At 47.5% G+C, this 20,694-nt stretch overlaps 1 protein-coding gene and 1 long non-coding RNA gene across 9 annotated transcripts in view; both read left to right on the forward strand.

Moving 5' to 3' along the window:
- Positions 1-10,437, forward strand: part of LOC149128612 (uncharacterized) — a 115,041-nt gene extending 104,604 nt beyond the window's left edge. Inside the window, exon 3 of the long non-coding RNA XR_016222010.1 lies at positions 9,667-10,437. This is a non-coding gene — a long non-coding RNA (uncharacterized LOC149128612). The remainder of the gene's footprint in view (positions 1-9,666) is intronic.
- Positions 1-20,694, forward strand: part of NTM (neurotrimin) — a 1,092,588-nt gene that overhangs the window by 836,390 nt on the left and 235,504 nt on the right. Inside the window, exon 1 of one of the 8 annotated variants that reach the window (XM_089314453.1) lies at positions 15,961-16,888. The exons of 5 other annotated variants lie outside the window; for them this stretch is intronic. In XM_089314453.1, coding sequence (XP_089170579.1) covers positions 16,761-16,888 — 128 coding nt within the window. In that variant the 5' untranslated portion in view covers positions 15,961-16,760. Of the gene's footprint in view, positions 1-15,960; positions 16,889-20,694 lie in introns of those variants that run through there. 2 more of the 8 variants (XM_089314471.1, XM_089314474.1) reach the window with 2 other exon arrangements.

Consider the following 20,694-nt stretch of genomic DNA (forward strand, 5'->3'; position numbering starts at 1 on the left):
CCTCCGTTCCATCCCCATCATGTCTATTGTGGAACATCAGCACAGATGTTACTGGAGGTGACCCTCAGATGCACAAGGCACAGGCAGCACCTCCTCCTTGCCCGGCCTCTCTCCAGGCTTAGAGAAGACAGATCTGACAGGCTGATACCAATTGGCTCATCTTCCCTGCCAGGTTGGAATCAGGCCCTTCCGTCGTCTTTGGGGTCTGTTGCAGCTTCGAGGGGAACGTAGGGAAGGAATGTGATTCTTAGCTACATAGTCAGTTTTTCCTTTGCTACTTTTTGCTGGCATCTCCATGCTCGGGCATTTCATTGCTGCAGAGAGCATCACTACAAATACATCTTGAGCTTAGGCACTTTGGTATTTGCTGGCATGTGAAAATGCATTTCCACGTCTGTGCGGTTGGTCCAGTTAATTTATTTTAAAGCAAAACTATGAAATGAGCTTTGTATTATGTTGTTTTGTTCCTCCTAATTCAGTTATGTATGGCTGGGGGAGATAGCGGTATTGGAGGGAGGCACCTATTGTACCTGCTGTCTTTGGCTACTTGTGATTTCTGCCTCTTCAGTGGGCACACACTCAGCCAAAAGGGTATGCCAGCACTGGTAGTTTGCCTCCTGGGTCCGTGTCTTTGCTGCACCACTGACTGGTTGGGAAGCTCCACAAGATAGTCCCTTTGTCTGCGGTCGTGAGGTCTGAATGAGGTGGCGTGGAGGCCTCAGCTTGGCCAGGGGCCTGACTCATGGCAGAAGTGCAAATGCTGTTACCTTCCCTTGCTGTCCCCTCAAATGCCCAGGTACATCACACCCTTACTCCGCAGAACTTTAGAACTCCAAGTAGCCTATTAGCAGTGAAACACCATTTAATGTTATGCGTGCACTTCATGATACCTGTGTGCATTGTTTAAGATTGTGTCAGCGTAGCTACAAAATACATACTGTAAAGCATTTCACTTATTTATTTTACTTACTTGGAGAGAGAGAGAGAGAGAGAGAGAGAGAGAGACAGAGACAGAGAATCTTCCATCTGTTGCTTCTCAAGATGCATGCAACAGCCAGGCTGGTTCAGGGCAAAGCCAGGAGCACAGAACTAATCCAGGTCTCCCACGTGGGCGCCAGGGACCCAACACCGTGAACCAGCACTGCCGCCTCCTAGGGTGTGGGTGAGCAGGAAGCTGGAACTGAGAGAAGAACTGGGACTATATATATATATATATATATATATATATATGTATATATATGTATATGTATATACACATATATGTATACACACACACACATATATATATATTTGAAAGTCAGAGTGACAGAGAAATGGAGAAAGAGAGAGAGAGAGAGAGAGAGAGAGAAGAAGGAAGATATCTTGCACCAAAGCCAGGAGCCAGGAACTCCATTCTGTTTCCCAAATGGGTGGCAGGCCTACTTTTCCAGGTGGATTACGCAAAGATGGATCTGAAGTGGAACTGTCTGGACTCCAGCTGGCATTCCAAAAAGGGCTGCAGGCACGCCAGTGGGTGACTTAGCCTCTAGGCCAAATGTTGCCCTCCCAGAAGCTTCCAGTAGGCATTTGTGAGTGAGAAGATCGTGGGGCAATCAGCTCCCTTCCCTTCCCACCCCCTTCCTTCCTTCCTTCCTTGCATCCTCCCTGCTTGTTTCTGTGCCTATAATGGACACTTTGTGAAGACACACGCATCCCGAGGCTCCCTGAAGACTGATTTCATGGGAAGCCAAAAGAGGAGGGCGGTGAGGAAGCCGGGTGCTTTCACTGCGAGGCAGCCTCAAGCTGCTGTGTTTATCCAACCTCTGTCTGACCCAGATTCCCATCCCCTTCCTCCTGCACGGGGAAGGATCCACCCAAGGCCTGAACAAAGCACCACTGAAGGGGTGTGCCTGGGGACCCAACATCTGAGCACAGCCTAGGATGTGATGCTGCTTCTTGAAGCTGTGCCCCATTTCGTGAGGATGCATAGAGACTTGGAGCACAGCAAACTCCCAAGGGATCGGAGTGCTGGTGAGTTCAGAATAAATAAAAGCGCCTGCTGATTAATTTAGTGCATGCTGTTAGACCAGGAACCATTTGGTTCTGTGCAGAAAACAGCACTATCAAAATCCCTCTAGTAAGGGATACAAGGGAAGAGCAAGCAAAAGGAAAGCCATGAGGAAGGTAGTGATACGAGGGACGTTAGGGAATGGGGAAGGGGAAAGGGAGCAGGAGAAAAGAGTAGAACATTAGAGATAGAACCCAAGGACTCAGCAGAGAAGCCCTGGGCTGTGAGCTCGCAGGGCCAGTGTAAGACTTGGAAGTCCTAAAGTACCAGGGTGCAAGGCTAACTGCATTCCATTGCCGTGAACTGACTCTCCCAGGTCAGGGTGTCCGGCAGTCACCTGGCTGGCTGGCAAGCTGACCTGGCAAGGTTTTGTCATGGCATAGCCATGATAGGCTGGCTGGCTGGACACGGATGTGCTTAGCCCATCGCATCCTTCCAGGGACACTGGCTGGGAGCCCACCTGCGCTCTGTTGGGGGAATTTTGTCTGGGTTGGTGGCCTGCTGTTGATGACAGTTTACAAGACCAGAAAGAAAGAGAAGCTCCCAGTCGTGGGAGGACAGCCCATTGAAACTCACAGTCTAGAGGTGTTTATACAGCTCAAGGGAGGCGATCTTCAGTGGCCTATGGGGTGGTTGCTGTGTGTCTGACAAGGGAGTTTCTTTTTCTTATATTACTGAAGCAGGATGACCCTCCATGGTCTGTTGCAGCCAGACCTCAACATCCTATTTTGCCCAACTAGTGCCTGCAGGCAGAGATGGTGGGGTTCTGATCTGGAGTCAAGTATGGTGTTTTGTTCCCTGGGGAATGACACAGGGGAGGTGTGGACCTTCTCAGGGAAGACACCCCGTTGACTCCCACTACCTGGGAAGAGGGCTTGTCTGAGAAGGAAGTTAGTGTAGAACAGGCAACATCTCTAAAGGGCAATTTCCAGTCCTGCCTGCAACGTTACTGACCCTAGGCCGTCCCCTCAATGGTGATGGTTACTATGGGAGCTGGGTGGAGTCAAGGGCTTTTTCAGCTTGGGGAGGGCCAGCTGGATCTGCAGCTCTGACTTGGGAGTCCTTTGACCCCAGGGCATTTCCATTTCCAGTCACCCAGCTCTTGGCAGAGCTGACAGGGCCCTTTGGGAGCCAGCTTCTATCAGGACAGCCATTTGCACAATTTCCTGGCTTCCCTCACTGACAACAGGTGCTACTTGGGGTGGACTGGCCTTGTTGAGTCTCTTTGAGGGCAGATCACCATGTAAAGCTGTTATTAATTGGCTTGCCATCTATTCTTTGCATTGCTCCTGCTGCCTAGCCATCTCTTTTATCTCTTGGTCTCTATTAAAACAGACCATGAATGCACCTTTAGAATGTTAGCTAAGAGGGTCCTCAATCCCATCCCTCCTACTTAACCTAAAGATTTCTGCTAGACCTAAGAGGAGGGGGTCTTTGAGGTGGTGCCAGCACATGCCCTGAAGGGAGCCAGGGATCCGCTAACTTGGAACTCCCTGCACCATCTTGCCAAGTCCCTGCTGTATGCCCAACCCCTGCTTGGCAAAAGAATCACAACATGGAGTCAGTCAGGGATGATGTGGGGTCCTGTGCGCCGTGGTTAACAGGGTAGATGTTGGTCTATAATGAGTCAGTGAAATAGTGAGGTTCAATTACTTACATGTTCCCTGAAGCTGAAACAATCGCCATTATCCCACATAATATTGCTTGACCTACATTTTTACTTGAAAGCCTTCAGCTAACAATTAGTTTGAATGTTGAGTTATAAATAAACACATTCCTATTCCAGGACTGAAACGGGAGGGGAGAGACTGGTGCTGACTGACTGTGCGCCCCCTCTTCTCGACCTCTTTTCCCTTTGCCTCTGGTGTGCTATTTCCAAGTAGCTCTCCAAGGTGCTGCTGAACGGGCAATTCGTTCTGCAGTTAGAGGCAACTGGGCTTTATCTGGAAAAGGGGCAGCTATTCTGTGCCCGGGAGGTAGGAGCCATCTGGAGTGGAAGGGTCAAAGTATCCGCTCCATGTGGGGAAGCCATGTGACCATGCCAAGGGAGCTGCCAAGAACAAGAGGATTAGTAAACAAAAAGTCCTCCCCAGAAGATTCCAGGTTGGCCACTGCTCTGGCCACTTGGCATTTGCACAGCTTCCTCTCTCTCTGGCGTCCCATCTGTCTATGCCCGCAGCCCACCTAGAGGCTGTGTGCAGAGAGTTTAAGCAAGCTCAGGCAGAGCTGCAGAGCTGGGTTTGTTTAACGTGTGAGAAGTCCAGAGCGGAATGTGTCGCGATGATAAATCTCACACGTCCACGGCATCCCTTCCTGAATGTGTTGCCAGTGCCTCTGATGGTTTTGATTACTTTTCGCTGCTTTGCTGCGATAAGCCGGAAGGTCTGCTGTGGTTGAGTGATGACGCTTAATTCCTTGATGGTGGTCATGATAGTTTATCCATGGATATTTACAAGTTGGTCAGGAAACATAAGACTCGATTAGTTTAGTTCAGGTCTTTGTGAAGTCTTAAGAATCAGCTGAGTGACTTTCTGAGCTCTCCTTTCAACCAGAGAATCTTTTATGTAAAGTCCATAAAAGGCATGAGAAATCCCCACATGTATGCATTTATTCATTTAATAAAGGTGGAGTTTATAGGCACTCCGTGAGCTCTTGCGGGTGGCACAGAGATCCATTCCCACACATGGAACCTCTTGGCAGACAGACAGACATGCGTGACTGCAGACTGGCCCCTGCCGGAGTCCTTTTCTGACTTCCCAATGGAGTCGATCTTATGTAATGCAAAAGTTCATTTTCTCAAGAACTTTTAGCACCTGTGAGGCTCTCCTCTCCTCTGCAATATACCAGCGTAGAATGGTAGTTGAAGTAAAAGATCTGTACTTTCTCCACCTGGGTTAAAGACAACACACTGTGCAGCAGTCTCTGTTTGGAGCAATCTAGGATACGGTCTCATTCCTAGTTTCCTTAGTCTGTGGGACACATCACTCCTCTAGTTTTCTTTGTACTACCTCCTGGGCGCTGCTTGGTTCATTCCACTGTCTTGAATAATGGCATGCTAAGGTGCTACCCCACGTCATCTCTGCACTGTCTGTACATGCTCACTCAGGGTCTCTTTCGTAAGTTCACATCTGTATCTCAACCTCTACAACTCACTTGAGACTTAGAAGCCTCACACAAACACTTGTCATGGGCATGCTTGCTGTGAATTCACAGGTTGATTCCAACAGGCTATCATATGCACATGTCTAAAACAGAAGTATGGGGGTGGGCATTTGGCCTGGGAGTTAATGCACCACTTAAGACCCCTGCATCCCATGTTGCAGTGCCTGAGTTCAAGTCCTGGCTCCACTCTCAGTTCTAGCTTCCTGCTAAGGCAACACTTTGGAAGGCAGCAGGTTATGATGTATGACTTGTGTAGTTGAATCCCTACGACACATGTGGAAGACCTGAACTGAATTCAGACTCCTGGCCTCAGCCAGGTCCAGCCCAGATTGTTGTGGGTATTTGGGGGAGTTAACCAGTTCATGTGCAATCTCTCGGTCAGTATCTCTATATGCCTCTGCCTTGCAGGCAAATAAAATCAATATGCAAAAAATAAGACACAGGCTGGTGCTGTGGTGCATTGGGTTAAAGCCCCAGCCTGCAGGGCCGGCATCCTGTATGGACACCTGTTCGAGTCCTGGCTGCTCCTCTTCCAATCCAGCTCTCTGCTGTGGCCTGGGAAAGCAGTAGAGGATGGCTCAAGTCCTTGGGCCCCTGCACCTGCGTGGGAGACCAGGAAGAAGCTTCTGGCTCCTGGCTTCAGATTGGTCCATCTCTTGCCATGGCAGTCATTTGGGGAGTGAGCCAGTGGGATGGAAGACCTCTCTCTCTTTCTGGCTCTACCTCTTTCTGTAACTCTGCCTTTCAAATAAATAAAATAAGTCCTTAAAAACAAAGATGGCGTTTTTTGATTTCCTTTCATGTCCTTTTATAATGTCTACTGTGTCTCAATGAAGGACATTACCTTCACAGTGTTGCTCAGATAAAAAAATGCAGAGTTCTCAGTGTTTCCTCTCCTTCTTCTTTTTAAAGATTTATTTATTTATTTGAAAGTCAAAGTTACACAGAGAAAGGAGAGTCAGAGAGAGAATCTTCCATCCGCTGGTTCACTTCCCAATTGGCCACAGCAGCCGGAGCTGCGCCAATCCAAAGCCAGGAGCCAGGAGCTTCCTCCAGGTCTCCCACACGGGTGCAGGGGCCCATGGGCTTGGGCCATCTTCCACTGCTTTCCCAGGCCACAGCAGAGAGCTGGACAGGAAGTGGAGCAGTCTGGCACTTCAGGCCAGGGCATTAACCTGCTGCGCCACAGCACTGGCCCCAACAGTATTTCTTCGTGTGCTCTTCTTCCCCTCATGCCATCTTCTTTGTGTCTAATCCCCCTACAATTGTGTAGAGTATACTTGCAAAATATATTCCCAACCTGTACTGGTCTCTTTCTTTCTTCAGCCTTTAGATTAATCCACTGTTAGCAAGAAACAACAGGCTACAAGGCTTCCCTGCTACCTTACTTGTCGATTTACACTGTTTTCCAGAAAGAAGTTAAAGGTATCTTTTTAAAGCATGAACCATAAACCATATGTCATATTGATCCCCGTTTAAGACTTTTCAGCCGAAACCGCATTTTCCTACTGAAGTGTCAAGACCTGCAAATCCTGGCCCCTTTCTCCTGTCCAGCCTCAACTTGCCGTGTCCTTTTGGGCCACTTTGCCCAGCCACACCAGTCTCCTCTCGGCTCCTGGTCAACAGCTACCCCCAGTTCTCTCTTTGCTCAGCACTCTCATGACATTCGCCAGATCTTCACTGGGCTGGTTGCTTCCTGCTTTCTAAGTTAACATTTCAGCACAAAGGCTAGGTCCTCCAAACATACCACCTCCTGGAAGGCTTCACACCCCCTCTGCTCTCTGGCCATTGCTCTGTTGTTGCCTTCACAGTGCCTACTGCTTGCTCCTTGTATTCAGTGTCTCTCGTGCCTCTAGCATGGAGGTACCAGGGAAGGAGAGCCTTGACTTGCGTAGGCTACACCCAGGGCTTAGAACCATGCCTCGGGCAGACAGACTTGGCTCTCAAGGAGTGTAAGTGAGTGAATGATATCACAAATGAGAAACACACTCCTTTCCTAATTTAGGTCTTCCCAGCTCCAACAAACCTAGATCATAATTTCCTCTTCAAATTTCTGTATGTCTTACCTCTCCCAAGGACAGCTGCCTCTCTGGAGAGCCAAATTGTCAGCACATGTCTGAAGAGTGATCGAGTGGACTTTATGTTTGCATTAAGTGTACTCCTTTTATCACTTATGCCCTGTGGCACAGGGTTTGGTGCCTTTCTATTTTTGGCTAAATGACTTCACTGCAAATGTTTTTAGTCATATTCACATTTGCTTGAAATTCTATGGCAAGAAATAATTTAAAGACGTGAAGTTTTACATTTTTATTTGAAAGTTGCATTAAAATCTCCTGTTATTTCTAGATATATTTTCAAGATTAAGATGAATAAACATCAAGTTTTTCTTGAAATTCTCCTCTCTCACACAACATGAGGTTACTTCAAAAAAATTTGTGGAAAAGCAGAATTATATGCTAGTTTTATCACCAGCAATTTTGAAATCCACGCATATGTTTTTCATAATGTTCTTTGTTTTCCACAAACTTTTTGAAGAACTCTGATATTTCCTTATCGTCTTCCAAAAGAGGGAATTTAGAATGTTGAATTCTCACTTTCTATTACAAGGGAAATAAACTTGTGCTCCGAAGTCGAATCCCTGTTTGAAACAGCGTAAACTGGTCTGCCTGGTAGCGATGTGAATGGCAGGAACCTCCCAGTGATCCATGTGGTCTGCCTGTACACCCGCTCAAATCCCGATTTTGAATGCTGCAGTCTTCTGCAATCCTAAGCTAGCCAGTAGCCACTCGGTGTCACCGTCTCCCACCTGTAAAATGTGGATTGCTTTGGAAAAAGCAGTGAGGGCTTAATGAACTCCTTGCAAAGATTTGTAGATGCGTCAGACATCAAAGGCGACTAAAGAAACATAAGCACTTGGTTTCAGATTAATTCTGCCAGGTGACTTCCTATGTAAATCCTTCGATAGGCGCACATTTTATCCAACTGGTCCACACCATCTGGGCTGGAGTCTCTCTCCATAATCATGATTAGTAATAAAGAAGCTTTACCATAAGTTTGCATTTTCTGGCAAGGTTGTCCGTGATTTGTGCTTGAGGCAGAAGGAAAACAGCTTGATTCTAACATAAGCATTTTGGCAAAGCAAGAGGGAAACTTGTCTTTTCTCAACAGAGGGTAGAAATGACTCAGATCACAAACAGCTACTTTAGTACACAACAAAAGGTCACTCATTGCCTCTCATTTTTCCTTCCTCATTGTCCTAAACGTGAGCTAAGCTACTGCCCACTTCCCTTCTCTCTCATCTTGCAATGCAGAGACTTCTTTATGTGTTCTTGTCTGTGCTGAGCACTGTCATGCAGATCACCACAAATTAAGCAGACCACACAGAAGCAGTCTTGCATCACTGGTCCTAACCACTGCAAGGCATTGAATAATAATTGCAGGGAGCAGTGTCCCCTAACATTTAGCCTAGTTTCACATCTTGACGACAAGTTCCGCAGATGTAGGCGGTTGCAGTACACTCTTAGGGGAAAAAGAAAAATTACCAAAGAAGAAAGGAAACCCAAATGAAGAAGGACACGTTCAGAAGCCATTCACTTAGTAAATAATGGGACTTCTTAGAAACTGCCTTGCGTTTCTCTGAATTGATAGGAAATGATGTTTCATGCTTGGTGTGGGGCAGGGCTATTGGAGTCAATTGCAAAGAAACCAGGCTCCCTTTGGGGGAGCTATGTGGCAGTATTACATGTAGCCTAGGATAACACCTTGTTACAGACAGCACCTTGCTGTCTGGTCATAACCTCCCTAAGCTCTTGGAGGGCTTGGTGTGCACCTGCGGGCCTCACTTGGCCCAGGAACATTTATGGAGGGCTGTTTCTTTCCACACGGCACTCATGTTCCAAAACAGCTGTCTCTTGGTTTGTCTCTTGTTTATCAAACCCATCCCTGCGCTTCCAATCAGGCTTTGGAGAAAAACAACAGCAACTCTGTTTTCTTGTTTCAAAGACGACAGAAACAATCTTCCATAGTTGTAGTTGGGGAAACAGCAAAGTGGGGTTCCTTTTACCTCCAGAAAAGCCTTGGAAGTTACACGGCTTCCTGCTGGGCGTAGCAGACAGTCTTCAACATTTTTAGACAAGGAAAATTACCCCAGTGAGAAGCTGAAAATGACTCCTCCAAGCCAACCCTTCCTAGTTATTGCTGAGCGCTGGGCACCACCCTCAACCTGTGTCCTTGCCTGTTAGGCAAACTGCTTGGGGTCCGTGATGGAGTTAACGGTCAGAACCAGCTCCCTTCTTCCCTGTGTCCCCACGTCTGGCCTCCGTGAGGCACTCACTCTACCTGTGCGGCTGGTAAGATATTCAACCAGCGACGTTGCTTTTTAAATAACTTTGGAATCATAACCACGGTTGTCATAAATGCCTCTGTGATTTGCATTTAAATAGTATTTTCATCCACAGATCACAAAGAAGAAAGCTATCTTAACTCCACATCATGACCTGAATTCCCTTCATCGGAAGCAGCCCTGGTGCACCAAAGCACACATTCCCCACTGTATCTCATACAGCTCTGTGCACCCTACTCATCGAAACAAGGGCTTGCTAGCCTAAGCATGGAGACTCCCCATAGTCCCTGGGGGTTACCAGGACCTCTGCCTGCATCCTTAGGCCAGATCCACTGAACCCTGACTTCAGGTCCCTTGCCACCGGCCAGGAAGTGAGAGCTGGGAGACTCACTGTGGCTTCCCCACACCCGGACAGTGTGCTGAGTACCAGTTTGCAAAATCATATCTTCGGTTGTTGCTGAAGCCACTTGGATCAGGAAGTGATTGACAGGCAGTAAACACAGACTCCCCAAATCACGTTGGCAGTGACTTCCCAGGGTGCAGCTGTATTTTGTCGGATGCCATGCAAACTTTCGCATTCTTCGTCTTGTCCAGCAAGGACTGTGGAGAAAGGAGTGGCAGAACTCAGTGGCAGGACAGAGAGCTGAAGTAAACGTGAGGCCCACGACTTTGACAGCTGCATCCCTATCATTCAATTTATCCATTGCTGTGGCCTTACCAGCCGGTCTCTGGTCTTTTGGTCCCTTTTCATGTCATTCTTCTGAATCTTGTGGATGTGGAAAGATTTTTTTTTTCGTACTGTGCAGTTGAACTCATTTCATCATCAACACATTTTTCTCTATCCCGTGGACTCTTTAAAAGGCATCCTTTGAAGATGTGTTTCTGTTCAGACACAAGCTTTTGTTTAAAAAAAAAAATAAAAGAGGTGTAAATATGGAATGTTATTGAAAAGATCTTATCTTGCTTTCGACGTGACATCTAAAAAGGTGTTTAAAATAAAGAGCAAGTGTTGTACACGGCATGTGTCAAGGCAGTTGGCTTCCTGTCGCGAGAGCTGGGTAGTGCTTTGAACACTTTTCTGGCCCTACAAAAGCCTTTCATGTGTTAGGAGTGGTAACCCCATTTCGTCTCTGACTGTCCCTTCCTGATCCGCCACCAGAGGGCAGTGCAAGGCATTTGGTTAAACCATTTCCTGGGAGGGTTGCCATTCAAAGGATTTCTCCAGAATGAATGGTGCCACTCTTCTGATGGCATGCCATCCCCCAGCTGACTGCTGCTCTCCTTCCTCCCTTCACTACCCACCCCCCTGCCCTAGATCCTGGGCCATTTGCTCTGCATTTGTGCGTAACCCATTTACAGCTCTGTAGGGCAGATAGTATAGCAAGGCAGTGTTCACTGGTTAAATCCTGAACTGGAACAATAGAGCGTTTCCCTGGGTGGTGGAGACCTAAGTCCAGAAAGGTGGCTTGACTTCTCAGTGTCACGTGCCCATTAGTCCTGCGTTGAAAACCCATCCGTGGGATGTTCTGAATGTCTTTTGGCCCAGGTACATGGTGGTCTTCTTACCTGATTGGCTGTCAGCTTGAACCCTGAGTGCACTGCCACCTAGTTAAGAGTGGGATTTCCTTATTTCTGAAGGCCAATATGCCCAGTTGCATAAACATACCCACACAGATACTCCCTCCCAACACACACACACACACACACACACATTTTTTAATCCAGTCATCAAATAACAGACAAACATTTAAGGTGTATCCATATCTTGGCTATGGAGAATACCACTAGAGCAAACATGAGGGTTTGGATAGCTGAGACAGTGATTGAACTTATATATATATATATATATATATATATATATATATATACACACACACACACACACCCAGACGTGAGATTGCTGATCATATGGCAGCCATTCTCAGCAACATGGAAGGACCTGGAGAATATCTGGCTAAGTGATATAAGCCAGACACAGGAAGACAAACTGTGTATGATCTCACTGATGTCACAAGGTGTCACACTCCCAGAATCAAAGAGTACAAGGCTGGTTTCCAGCGTCGTGGGGGTAGGAAAACAGGGAGACATTGGTCAAAGGTCAGAAAGTTCCAGGGACGATCTGGTGTCCAGCATGGTGACAGGAGTTAGCAATTCTGTGTTGAATAGTGGAAATTCGCTAAGAATAGAACTTGTGTTCTTACCCTAAAGGAAAAAGAAAATGATAAGTTGGTAAGGTGATGGACATGCTAATTAGCTTGATTGTAGTGCTTATTTCACAATGTGTATGTATATCAAACATCAAGTTAAATATATACAATTTTTATTTGCTGATTGTAACTCAATACAACTGAAAAAAAAAAAACATGACGGGGGAAATAAAGAAAAAAGACAGGCGAGGAGAAGCTAGAACACACCAGCTTCCTTCCAGAAGGCTTTTCTGAAAAGGAAGCGCAGCCATTTGTCTGGGCTCAGTGACATTGCTACCACATTGCTACCGTGTCGCTGGGAGCAGCCTTGGACACCAGCAAGGACCCCGGGTCTGAGGGAGAAGGCATGACTTAGTGTTTTTGTGACCACTTGCCCTTGTTGTTCTAATGTTTACTTAATTTACAAAACGATGATGTTGCATTCCTCTCCCTTCATTGATTAGTGCTCAAGCCTTGTAGGAGCCTTGAAATATAGATCAGTCCAAAGGCTGCACCACAAAGGCTACTGGCCTCAGCTCCTTCACCCTCCCTGGTCTGTGATGATCTTTTCCCGATGGAGCAGACACTGTGCACATCAGCCACACACCTGACATAACCGCACACCTGCTGACTCCCACAATGCTCTTCCCCCACTCATCCTTTAGCTGCTGCAGCTGCTTCTAAAGTCAGCTCAGGTGTGGTCTCCCCTGCACCTCTCTGAACACTTCGCCTTTCTCTCTCTCTATCCCTAGATTAGGCTTCTCTGCCAGCCCGAGATGTTCTAGATAGAGTAGAGGACAGACTCAGTGGCACCAGTGATGGACAAGCCAGAAGCCAAGTGGGAGATGGTGGAGGCCACCACCAAATTATACTACTGGGTTCTCTCAGTACACACACACACACACCACACACACACACACACACACACACCTATTGGGCTGAATGGATGCTACAGAGTGAGCCACTGGTTTGATTGCAAAGGTCAGGCAGAGCAAGAAGCTGGGACTATGGAGGGAGGTCCAGAGCCTGGAGAAGCCACACTCCCTGTCGTAGATACCACCCAGACAGAAGTAGAGGGTGATCCTTCCTCCTACCTGTCCCCTGACCATGCTGATGGTGAAGCCACAGGGCAAGAAGCCAGGAAATGTGCTTCTCTGGACACAGAAGTGGGCAGAGAAGGTTGAGAAAAGAACAAGAGGACAGATACCTAGAAGCCCCTGGCTGCATCTCTACACTCACAGTACATGCACTTCCTGCCTGCCGTAGCCCACTTTCCTTAAGGTTAATGAAAAGGGCTCAAGAGGAGCCTCTTGGGAAAGAAGAGGTTCATTTCTGCTTGCCGTTTGGAGGTCAGGCAGCCCACAGCCCAGCATTCGTGCAGGCAGCTTCAGAGGCGTGATTACATGGCGAGCCAGGAAACAGAGAACCTAGGCTTGAACTTGAACAGGAAATAATCAAACCTGTCACAAGGAGTTCTCCTTGTTGTCCCCAGAAACCTACACACCTCCCACTGGTCCCACCTCCTAGCTGCCAAAGCCAGATGGAGTTTCCACCCTTCTTCCACCAGACATTAGCAACAGGACATCAGAATTCAAGCAGCTACATGAGTTTTGGAGAGACAAGTCCTACTGGACCCATAACACTGCCTTCATAATGCTCACTACACTTCATACTCCGCATGATTGGTGGGTTACTTGAAAGCATGGATTGTTCTGTAGACCCCAATTCTCTAGCACAGTGTCTGGCCCTGGGAGGTGTTGAAGGAAGGCATGCCTAGATTGGGGAAAATATGATATCCTGCAAAAGTACAAGTCATTATCAATATCAAGCCAAAAGCAAGATCTCTGCTAGGGATGGTTGACTTAAAGACCTGTCTTTGCCACATGTAGAAGATCAATGGCTTGTCCCTAGCACCATCCTTGTTTGTAGAATTCAAAAATAGTAGTGCAATTCATTAAAATCATGTGGCTGAATGAAGTACAGGTTTAGCGAAGAAAGAAAAGCGATGTGAGATGCCCAGGTTACAGGAGAGCGAGGGGAAAATTGTACAGAGAGGACAATACAGCACTTATGCTAATATTTTTCTCTAGAGGTGAGGCTATTTCCTGGCATCCATTGATCAAGGCAAAATCTCGCCAGCTTCCAACAAAGTCGTAGAAGTCCAATGTTCCTGAATGACTCACATTCATTTTTAATTTCGCATTAGAAAATTTCTCTTAGAAACCATGAATGTTCTTTTAAAATGATTGTCTCTTTTTATTGCAACTAAATTCTACCAGTCTAGTTAACCCTCTAGCAATGCAAATGGTATTCAGTCTTGCTATAGGAAGACAAAGAACATATTTGCCAAGCTCTCCAGAGGGAGTGGGGAATGCATTTATTTTTTTTCTTTCTATTGTTGATTAACCGCAGAAGGGTTACAAAAGTGCCTCTGTCTTCAGACTGGGCACTCTGAGAGGGAGGGGACCTGTCTCCTGATCTGTGTGTGCCTCTTTGATGAACTTACTGGCCATATCCTGTACAGTCCTTTGGCTCTTCCAACTTAGTTTCTCTTCGTGGAAAACGACAAGTCATTACTCTCAAAAGTGGAGGGTTGTGGTCTGGCAAAGGATCTTCGAACATGATGTTGCAGAAAGTATTACCTTCATTAACGTAATTGATGCTCCAGGAACCGATCTACCAAGCCCTTTGATTCATCCCAGGAAGAAAAGGCAAGGGGCTCTAGTTTTCTTAGCCAATGAGATGCAACATAATAAGATTATTATAACAATTTGCACATCCACACTCTATCCTCCTTCCACACTGATTTCTTGTTCTGCGTTACGCATGTCATCTGGTGCATTTCTTTATTTTGTTTGTGTGTGTGTGAGCTCCCTAGAACAGGAGCTTTGTCTCTCTCTCTCTCTCTCTCTCTCTCTCTTTTTTTTTTTTTAGACATTGCTTAATTCCTGGATCTAAGAACAGGCACCCAATTGGGGGCTCAGAAATAAACACTGCACAGAATAATAAGTATTCTAAACACCTGTCATACTTCAAGTGAGATTTAGCCATCACAGGGATCCTGCCCAGTTGCATGCCTGTACCAGCACCCTCACATACCTAATTCAAAACAGCAGAAGAAGTAGTATTGCCTTGGAACCATAACTCTGGACCCACTCAAATCAATTCAATCTTGTCACTCCCATCTGCTTGCCTCCATGTCATCCTAGATTAATTACAACATAATATAAAATGCATTTATATAGCATCTTCACAATCGTTCCAGGGTCCCTTATAGTCTTAAAACCTAATTAAATTGTAGCTTCAAACATGAATTTCTTTAGTTTAAATGCATAAACCTAGCAGACAAGCCTTTTTTTCTGTTGAGCCTCTCTATTCTCAAACTAGAAGAGCAGCTGATTGCAAAGTCCCTGCATATTATTAATTACCAGTGGCCCAGATCAATGCACAGGGCTTGTCTGGAAAGCTATTTCCTCCTTAGGTGAATGGCTGGGAATACAATATAGAGTAATCAACAATTTGAGAGGGTTGAGTGTAGATTGAGTCTGAGAAAAGGCAAAGACATGGCGTTGCATCTCCCCTGTGCAGAGGGGAGAGAGTGATTCTTGACTTTGCCTGGACGACAAAGCAAGTTGGAGGTGTTTGCACCACAGTCACGCACCAGGTGAATGGCAGAGAAAAGAAGATGCCCCCAAACCCAGGCTTCCTCCTCCATGGCTGCTACGTGCAGTTTTGGAGAAAAGCTGAGCTGCAGTCATTGCACCAAGGGAAAACGTCCATCCTGAGGAGCCGAGGGGAGGGGACCATGAATAGATAAGAGCCCACCAAGGGCAAGAATGATGAAGTGGCCCTTTAAATAGAAATCTCTGGAGCCCCAGACCCACGGATGTGGATGTTCCCTTAAGTATTCAAATGAGATTGCAGCATCAGATTGGTATGCATTAGGCTGGTTTCAATGAAAATTAACATGTAATTGCTTCAAATGAAGTAAGTGAGGAGGTAATCTGTTCTTAAATTGGATTCCCAGGATTTTGTGGTACCATAATGCAGCTGTGAAATGAAATATATTTTAAGGATGATGTCCTCAAGGGGGTGCAGGGCTGGGAGGGGGAGAGGAGTAGAGCTGGTATGTAGTAGGGGCTCTCTGTCTCTCCAGCCAGCTCCATTCTTCCTCAGTGTCATTCTGCGACTGCTAATGGATGAAATGGTGTTCTCCCACCCATGGGTGGCTCCCATCCTCTGCTGCCTTCGCAGGCAGTCTCTCTTGTAGGTCTCAGCAGGTCTCAAACTGCTTCCAGAGCCATTTCCCAGGGGCTGTCGCTCATATGAGCTGTAGCTCTCTGTGGTCTTTCCGTCAAAGCTGAATCTGCAGGAAGACTGTTGCTCTTTCTGCATGTGGTGCATACTGAAACCATCGATGCCTGAGAGATGCACCTGCTGTGGTTGGTCAGCTGTCCAAAGCACACTCTGCAGGGGCAGGAATCGTTGCTCCTTGTCCTCCTGGGTTCTGAAAATGGGGCCATGCTTACCCGACCTCATGAATGATGCTTCTGATACCAAAGACCTGGGCCAGAGCTGTCACTACAGCAACAGTGGTCAACTTGATTACCACCCTGGCCTCCAAAGCCTGGGTTCAGCCAGACCAGTGACCCCTGGCCACAGTGATGATATGGCCACAAAGCCTGAAGATGAGCCTGGGAATAATTAACCTTCTTAGCCTTCAATCGGGATGGGAAGCAGCTGGGTGAGGAGTCAGTGTAGGTTAATGCATCAAATCGTTTGCCTTTGCCATCTGCAGCTGAGGTGGGATCAGCACTCACAGTGGAAAGGAGCTGGCAGTACTGTGGCTCCACTCTGCTCCTCCAAGGACGCGCCCCTGATGGACTCCCCAAGGCCAGAGATGGGCGGAGCTAATGGATGAAGTGGAATCACCTGGAGGCTCAGAGACGCGGCCAGGTGAAGCTTCAGCCAGCAAAGGGGCTTGGTGATCTAGACCGAGGCCCCACTGAGAGGCAGAGGCAGAATGGCACCGCTGCCTGTGCGTCAACTCAGGAAGAGAGAGGCGTTTATACTATGCGGCACAAAGAATCTGCGTTCAACCAGAGCGCCCCCGTCTGAGCTATCATGTAAGGGAACGCTAAGAATGAGAGCGTGAGTGTCCATGATGGCGCTGCTGTGGCAGCCCAGTCTGAGCCCCACTTGCCTTTGCTCCCAGCCACAGCTTGGTTTTATAGCTTGGCTGATGATTTTCTTTTTTAATTCCTTGTTTTTTATTTTGTTTTCCCCCTCTGTTTATGTTGCTATTTTCTTCCAGCACATGTTGAACAGCTCTGGCTTTCAAACTGATCAGAGCTAATGGCTTCTTCAAATGTAGATGCGGAATTTCAGGAGAGCGCTCCATACAGGGGATGGGGTTGACTTTTAAAGGAATGCTACTGTGTCTGTGCTCTCCCCGGGGACTGTGGACAGCAGAATTAGAAGGAGATGGTAGGGACGAGAAGGAGAGTGAGGGGAGGTGACTAGACTCAGCGTACCTGGTGGAGTTTAGGTCTCCCCAACAACAGTAGACAGAGGTCCCAAAGACCTGGCTGCTGGCTTGTATTCCTACCACAGGCATAGTCTCAGGGTGGAAGAGGGACTCCTACATGGGGTCTTGGTTCTGAAACACCAGACTGCAAGCAATGATGACACTGTTTATCACTGAATAGGCGATAGGACCTTGGGTACTTTTCAAAGTAGGATTTCTATACCACATTGCATAAATCATCTGTGTTGATTAGCTCCTTTTCTATCTGGCGATAGATGGAGAATAATATTTGCCAACCTGAACAGGCTCTTGCAAGAATTAATAGGCATCTTATCCTTGGGACTCCCCAGACAGAGGCTTGCCAGTAGCAATGAAGGACAGCTTAGCATACTCTGCTCCACTCCACAGATGAGAAATCTACTTGACGGTTGATTTGTAGCTTGAACCCCAAGGCCACCCCTTGGTAGAATCTGAATGAGCTTTGCTGATAGAGCCTGGATGGAAGTGTGTGTGTGTGTGTGTGTGTGTGCACGTGCATGCATGCTAATTAGTATTTGATGATCTGATACCTTGCCGTAATCATTTTGATGCCCTTCTCTGCTACCAAAATCAGTCAAATGGTCATCTTGGTAGGCTCTTCTGTCTCATTTTCCTTAAAGTTTGCAGTGTTCATGGGAGAAAAGCAGGAAAGACTGGCACTGTTATTCCCATTTTACTTTTTTCTTTTTTTTTTTTTTTTTTTTTTTGACAGGCAGAGTGGACAGTGAGAGAGAGAGACAGAGAGAAAGGTCTTCCTTTGCCGTTGGTTCACACTCCAGTGGCCGCCGCGGCCAGCGCGCTGCGGCCGGTGCACCGCGCTGATCCGATGGCAGGAGCCAGGAGCCAGGTGCTTTTCCTGGTCTCCCATGGGGTGCAGGGCCCAAGCACCTGGGCCATCCTCCACTGCACTCCCTGGCCACAGCAGAGAGCTGGCCTGGAAGAGGGGCAACCGGGACAGAATCCGGCGCCCCGACCGGGACTAGAACCTGGTGTGCCGGCGCCGCTAGGCGGAGGATTAGCCTAGTGAGCCGCAGCGCCGGCCCTGTTATTCCCATTTTAGAGATAGGGAGGGAGGGTCTCCACGCAGCAGAGTTAGGATGTGCAATTCATCTTCATCACCAGGCTTGTCTGCCGCAGTGACCTCTGTAAGCCATTTTTACAGAGCCTCATTTGCTTTGAATATAAAATCAGGGTCATGGTGTTAATTCCCTGCTCTTAAAATGCAAACCAACCTCAAGGTTCAAGAATAAAAAGTAAAAGATAAACCAAAATGCGTAAGGTCATGGTAACGATAGATGCTCCAGTCTAACATGAGATACTCAGAAAAGAAATCATGTGTCATGGACAAGGCCCCTGGGGCCAGTCACCAGAGGGGGGTGAAATGCAGGAGATGCAGAACTCAGTGGAAAATGCTCCAGTGTCTTTTGCTAAAGTAAAGGGACTACAGAGTGCAGAAGATAGCGTTGCAAAGCTGATCCGTCACAGCATCCCGACGCCAGCCCTGTTCTCACCACCTGCCTCTGACCTCTGACCCCAGACATCCCCCTGTTTCTCTCTGAAATTCCACTGCAGAAGCTTTGATCATGCTTTCTTTTTGCCCCGCTGGTTGCCCATGTCCTTACACGGCTCTGGGTCCCCCAGTTCCAGCCGCCAGAACCACCCCTTCACTTCAGCACCCCCATCGCTAACGAGCCTAGGCTGACAATTTTGCCAATAGTTTTCGTACATAATAACTTAAGTGCATCGCTTTGCTACAAACATGTTATCATTAGAGTTCAATTCTTCTGCTCCTAGTCTTTGTGCCTGGTAAATACATTCCTTTGACGCGTGTTTTGGAAGATGGCTCCGTTTTATGCATGTGCCATTAGTGCCAATTGCAAAAAGCAGAAACACAAATTACCTACATTCTGCAGACACATCTAATAACCTGGACACCACAGGCTGGCATTCAGTGTAGCCTCCTACTCTATACAGGAAGCTGAAAGGGGAAACACCTAAACTGCCTATTAATTTGAAATGTAGGCGAAGTACTGTAGGCGCTGAATAGCGCAGTTGTGAAGCTATGGCGTTGCATCAGGCAGCAAGGAGCTGGGTGCTTGGTGTGGGCCTTCACCGTAGTCGGTTACTGCCACTGTCTTTGGGTAGTTGGGAGCCGGAGGGCTTCGGACTCCATCAAGACTGCAAAAGAACCTCATCCTGCTCGTATTAAAAGGTGACCCCCACTGCAGACAGGTGCAGAAATGATACAAAGAGCAAGGACGATCCAAGAGGGAGGTGCCCCAGTGGATGGGACACCTGGATAGGAAGATGTGGTTGGGAGATTCTCTCCCAGCTGCCTTCATTGAGACAGCTCAGTAGTCAGCAAATCAGTCTCTGCTGGGGCTGCTCAAGCCAAAGCAACAGGGTTTTCTGGGGAACAAATATGTTTGATAAAGAATGGGGCTCCACAGATGCCACCTACCGTAGGCTCCGTGAGTGTGTTAAGGAAGCCTACAGGGGGGTCTTATCTACTGGTGGTGGTGGGGAGTGGCAGGAAGGTAGGAGGGCCCCTCCGCCAATGGGATGCCTGCCCCTGCCTAGTGCAGTGCTGTTGTTTCTCAGGTCTAGCGTCAGCAGTGCAGTCTCAGCAGGAGTGGGCAACTCGGAGCCCCAGATGTCCTCAGGAGACACAGACCTGGGCACACCAGCCTCCCCTGGGATGCAGTGGCCACCATGACACAGCCCTCCTGACTTGAATCATGAGCTTCTAAGTTAGTGTTTCTTTAAAGGTATATCTTCTCCTTCTGCAAAGAATGTCTCCAGGTTTGGAGTTTGTCCTAGGGCTGCATGGAAGTACATTCCTGTTCGCGCATATACATGCACCCATGCACACACACGCAAGCATACATGCATGCACAGGCACACATGTGTGCAAACACATGCATGCACACGCATGTGCAAACACATTGCATACACGTGCAAACACATGACATACACGTATGCACACATGTGCAAACACATGCACACACACATACATACACACACACACACATGCTCACACAGTCTTACTCATTCACCTAATAGGAAGTGAAGTGAACCAAGGGCATGGAAAGCCATCTCTATTTTTTTACTCCTGTCTCCACTTTAAGCCCGCCTGCTCTACACTTCCTGTCTGGCTGCTTCTGTTTTCTCTCCCACGCCCTGTCCGGGGAGCCTCACCCGTCCTCCATCTGACTCCCCCTGTGCCTCTCTGTGTCGTTCTTTTCTCTCGTTTGTAATGAGGCTGCTCATCGGCCGGAGGGTCAGCCCCGTATATCACCAAGGGATCAGCGTGAGGGCCACACTGACAAGGAAAGCTGTCATCAAATTTTACAGCTTCATATGAAATGCACGGTCCGTGGCAAGGACAGAT

The sequence above is a fragment of the Oryctolagus cuniculus genome, chromosome 1, assembly GCF_051225735.1.
Source record: "Oryctolagus cuniculus isolate XC-2025 breed Fujian yellow rabbit chromosome 1, ASM5122573v1, whole genome shotgun sequence".
Lineage (NCBI taxonomy): Eukaryota > Metazoa > Chordata > Mammalia > Lagomorpha > Leporidae > Oryctolagus > Oryctolagus cuniculus.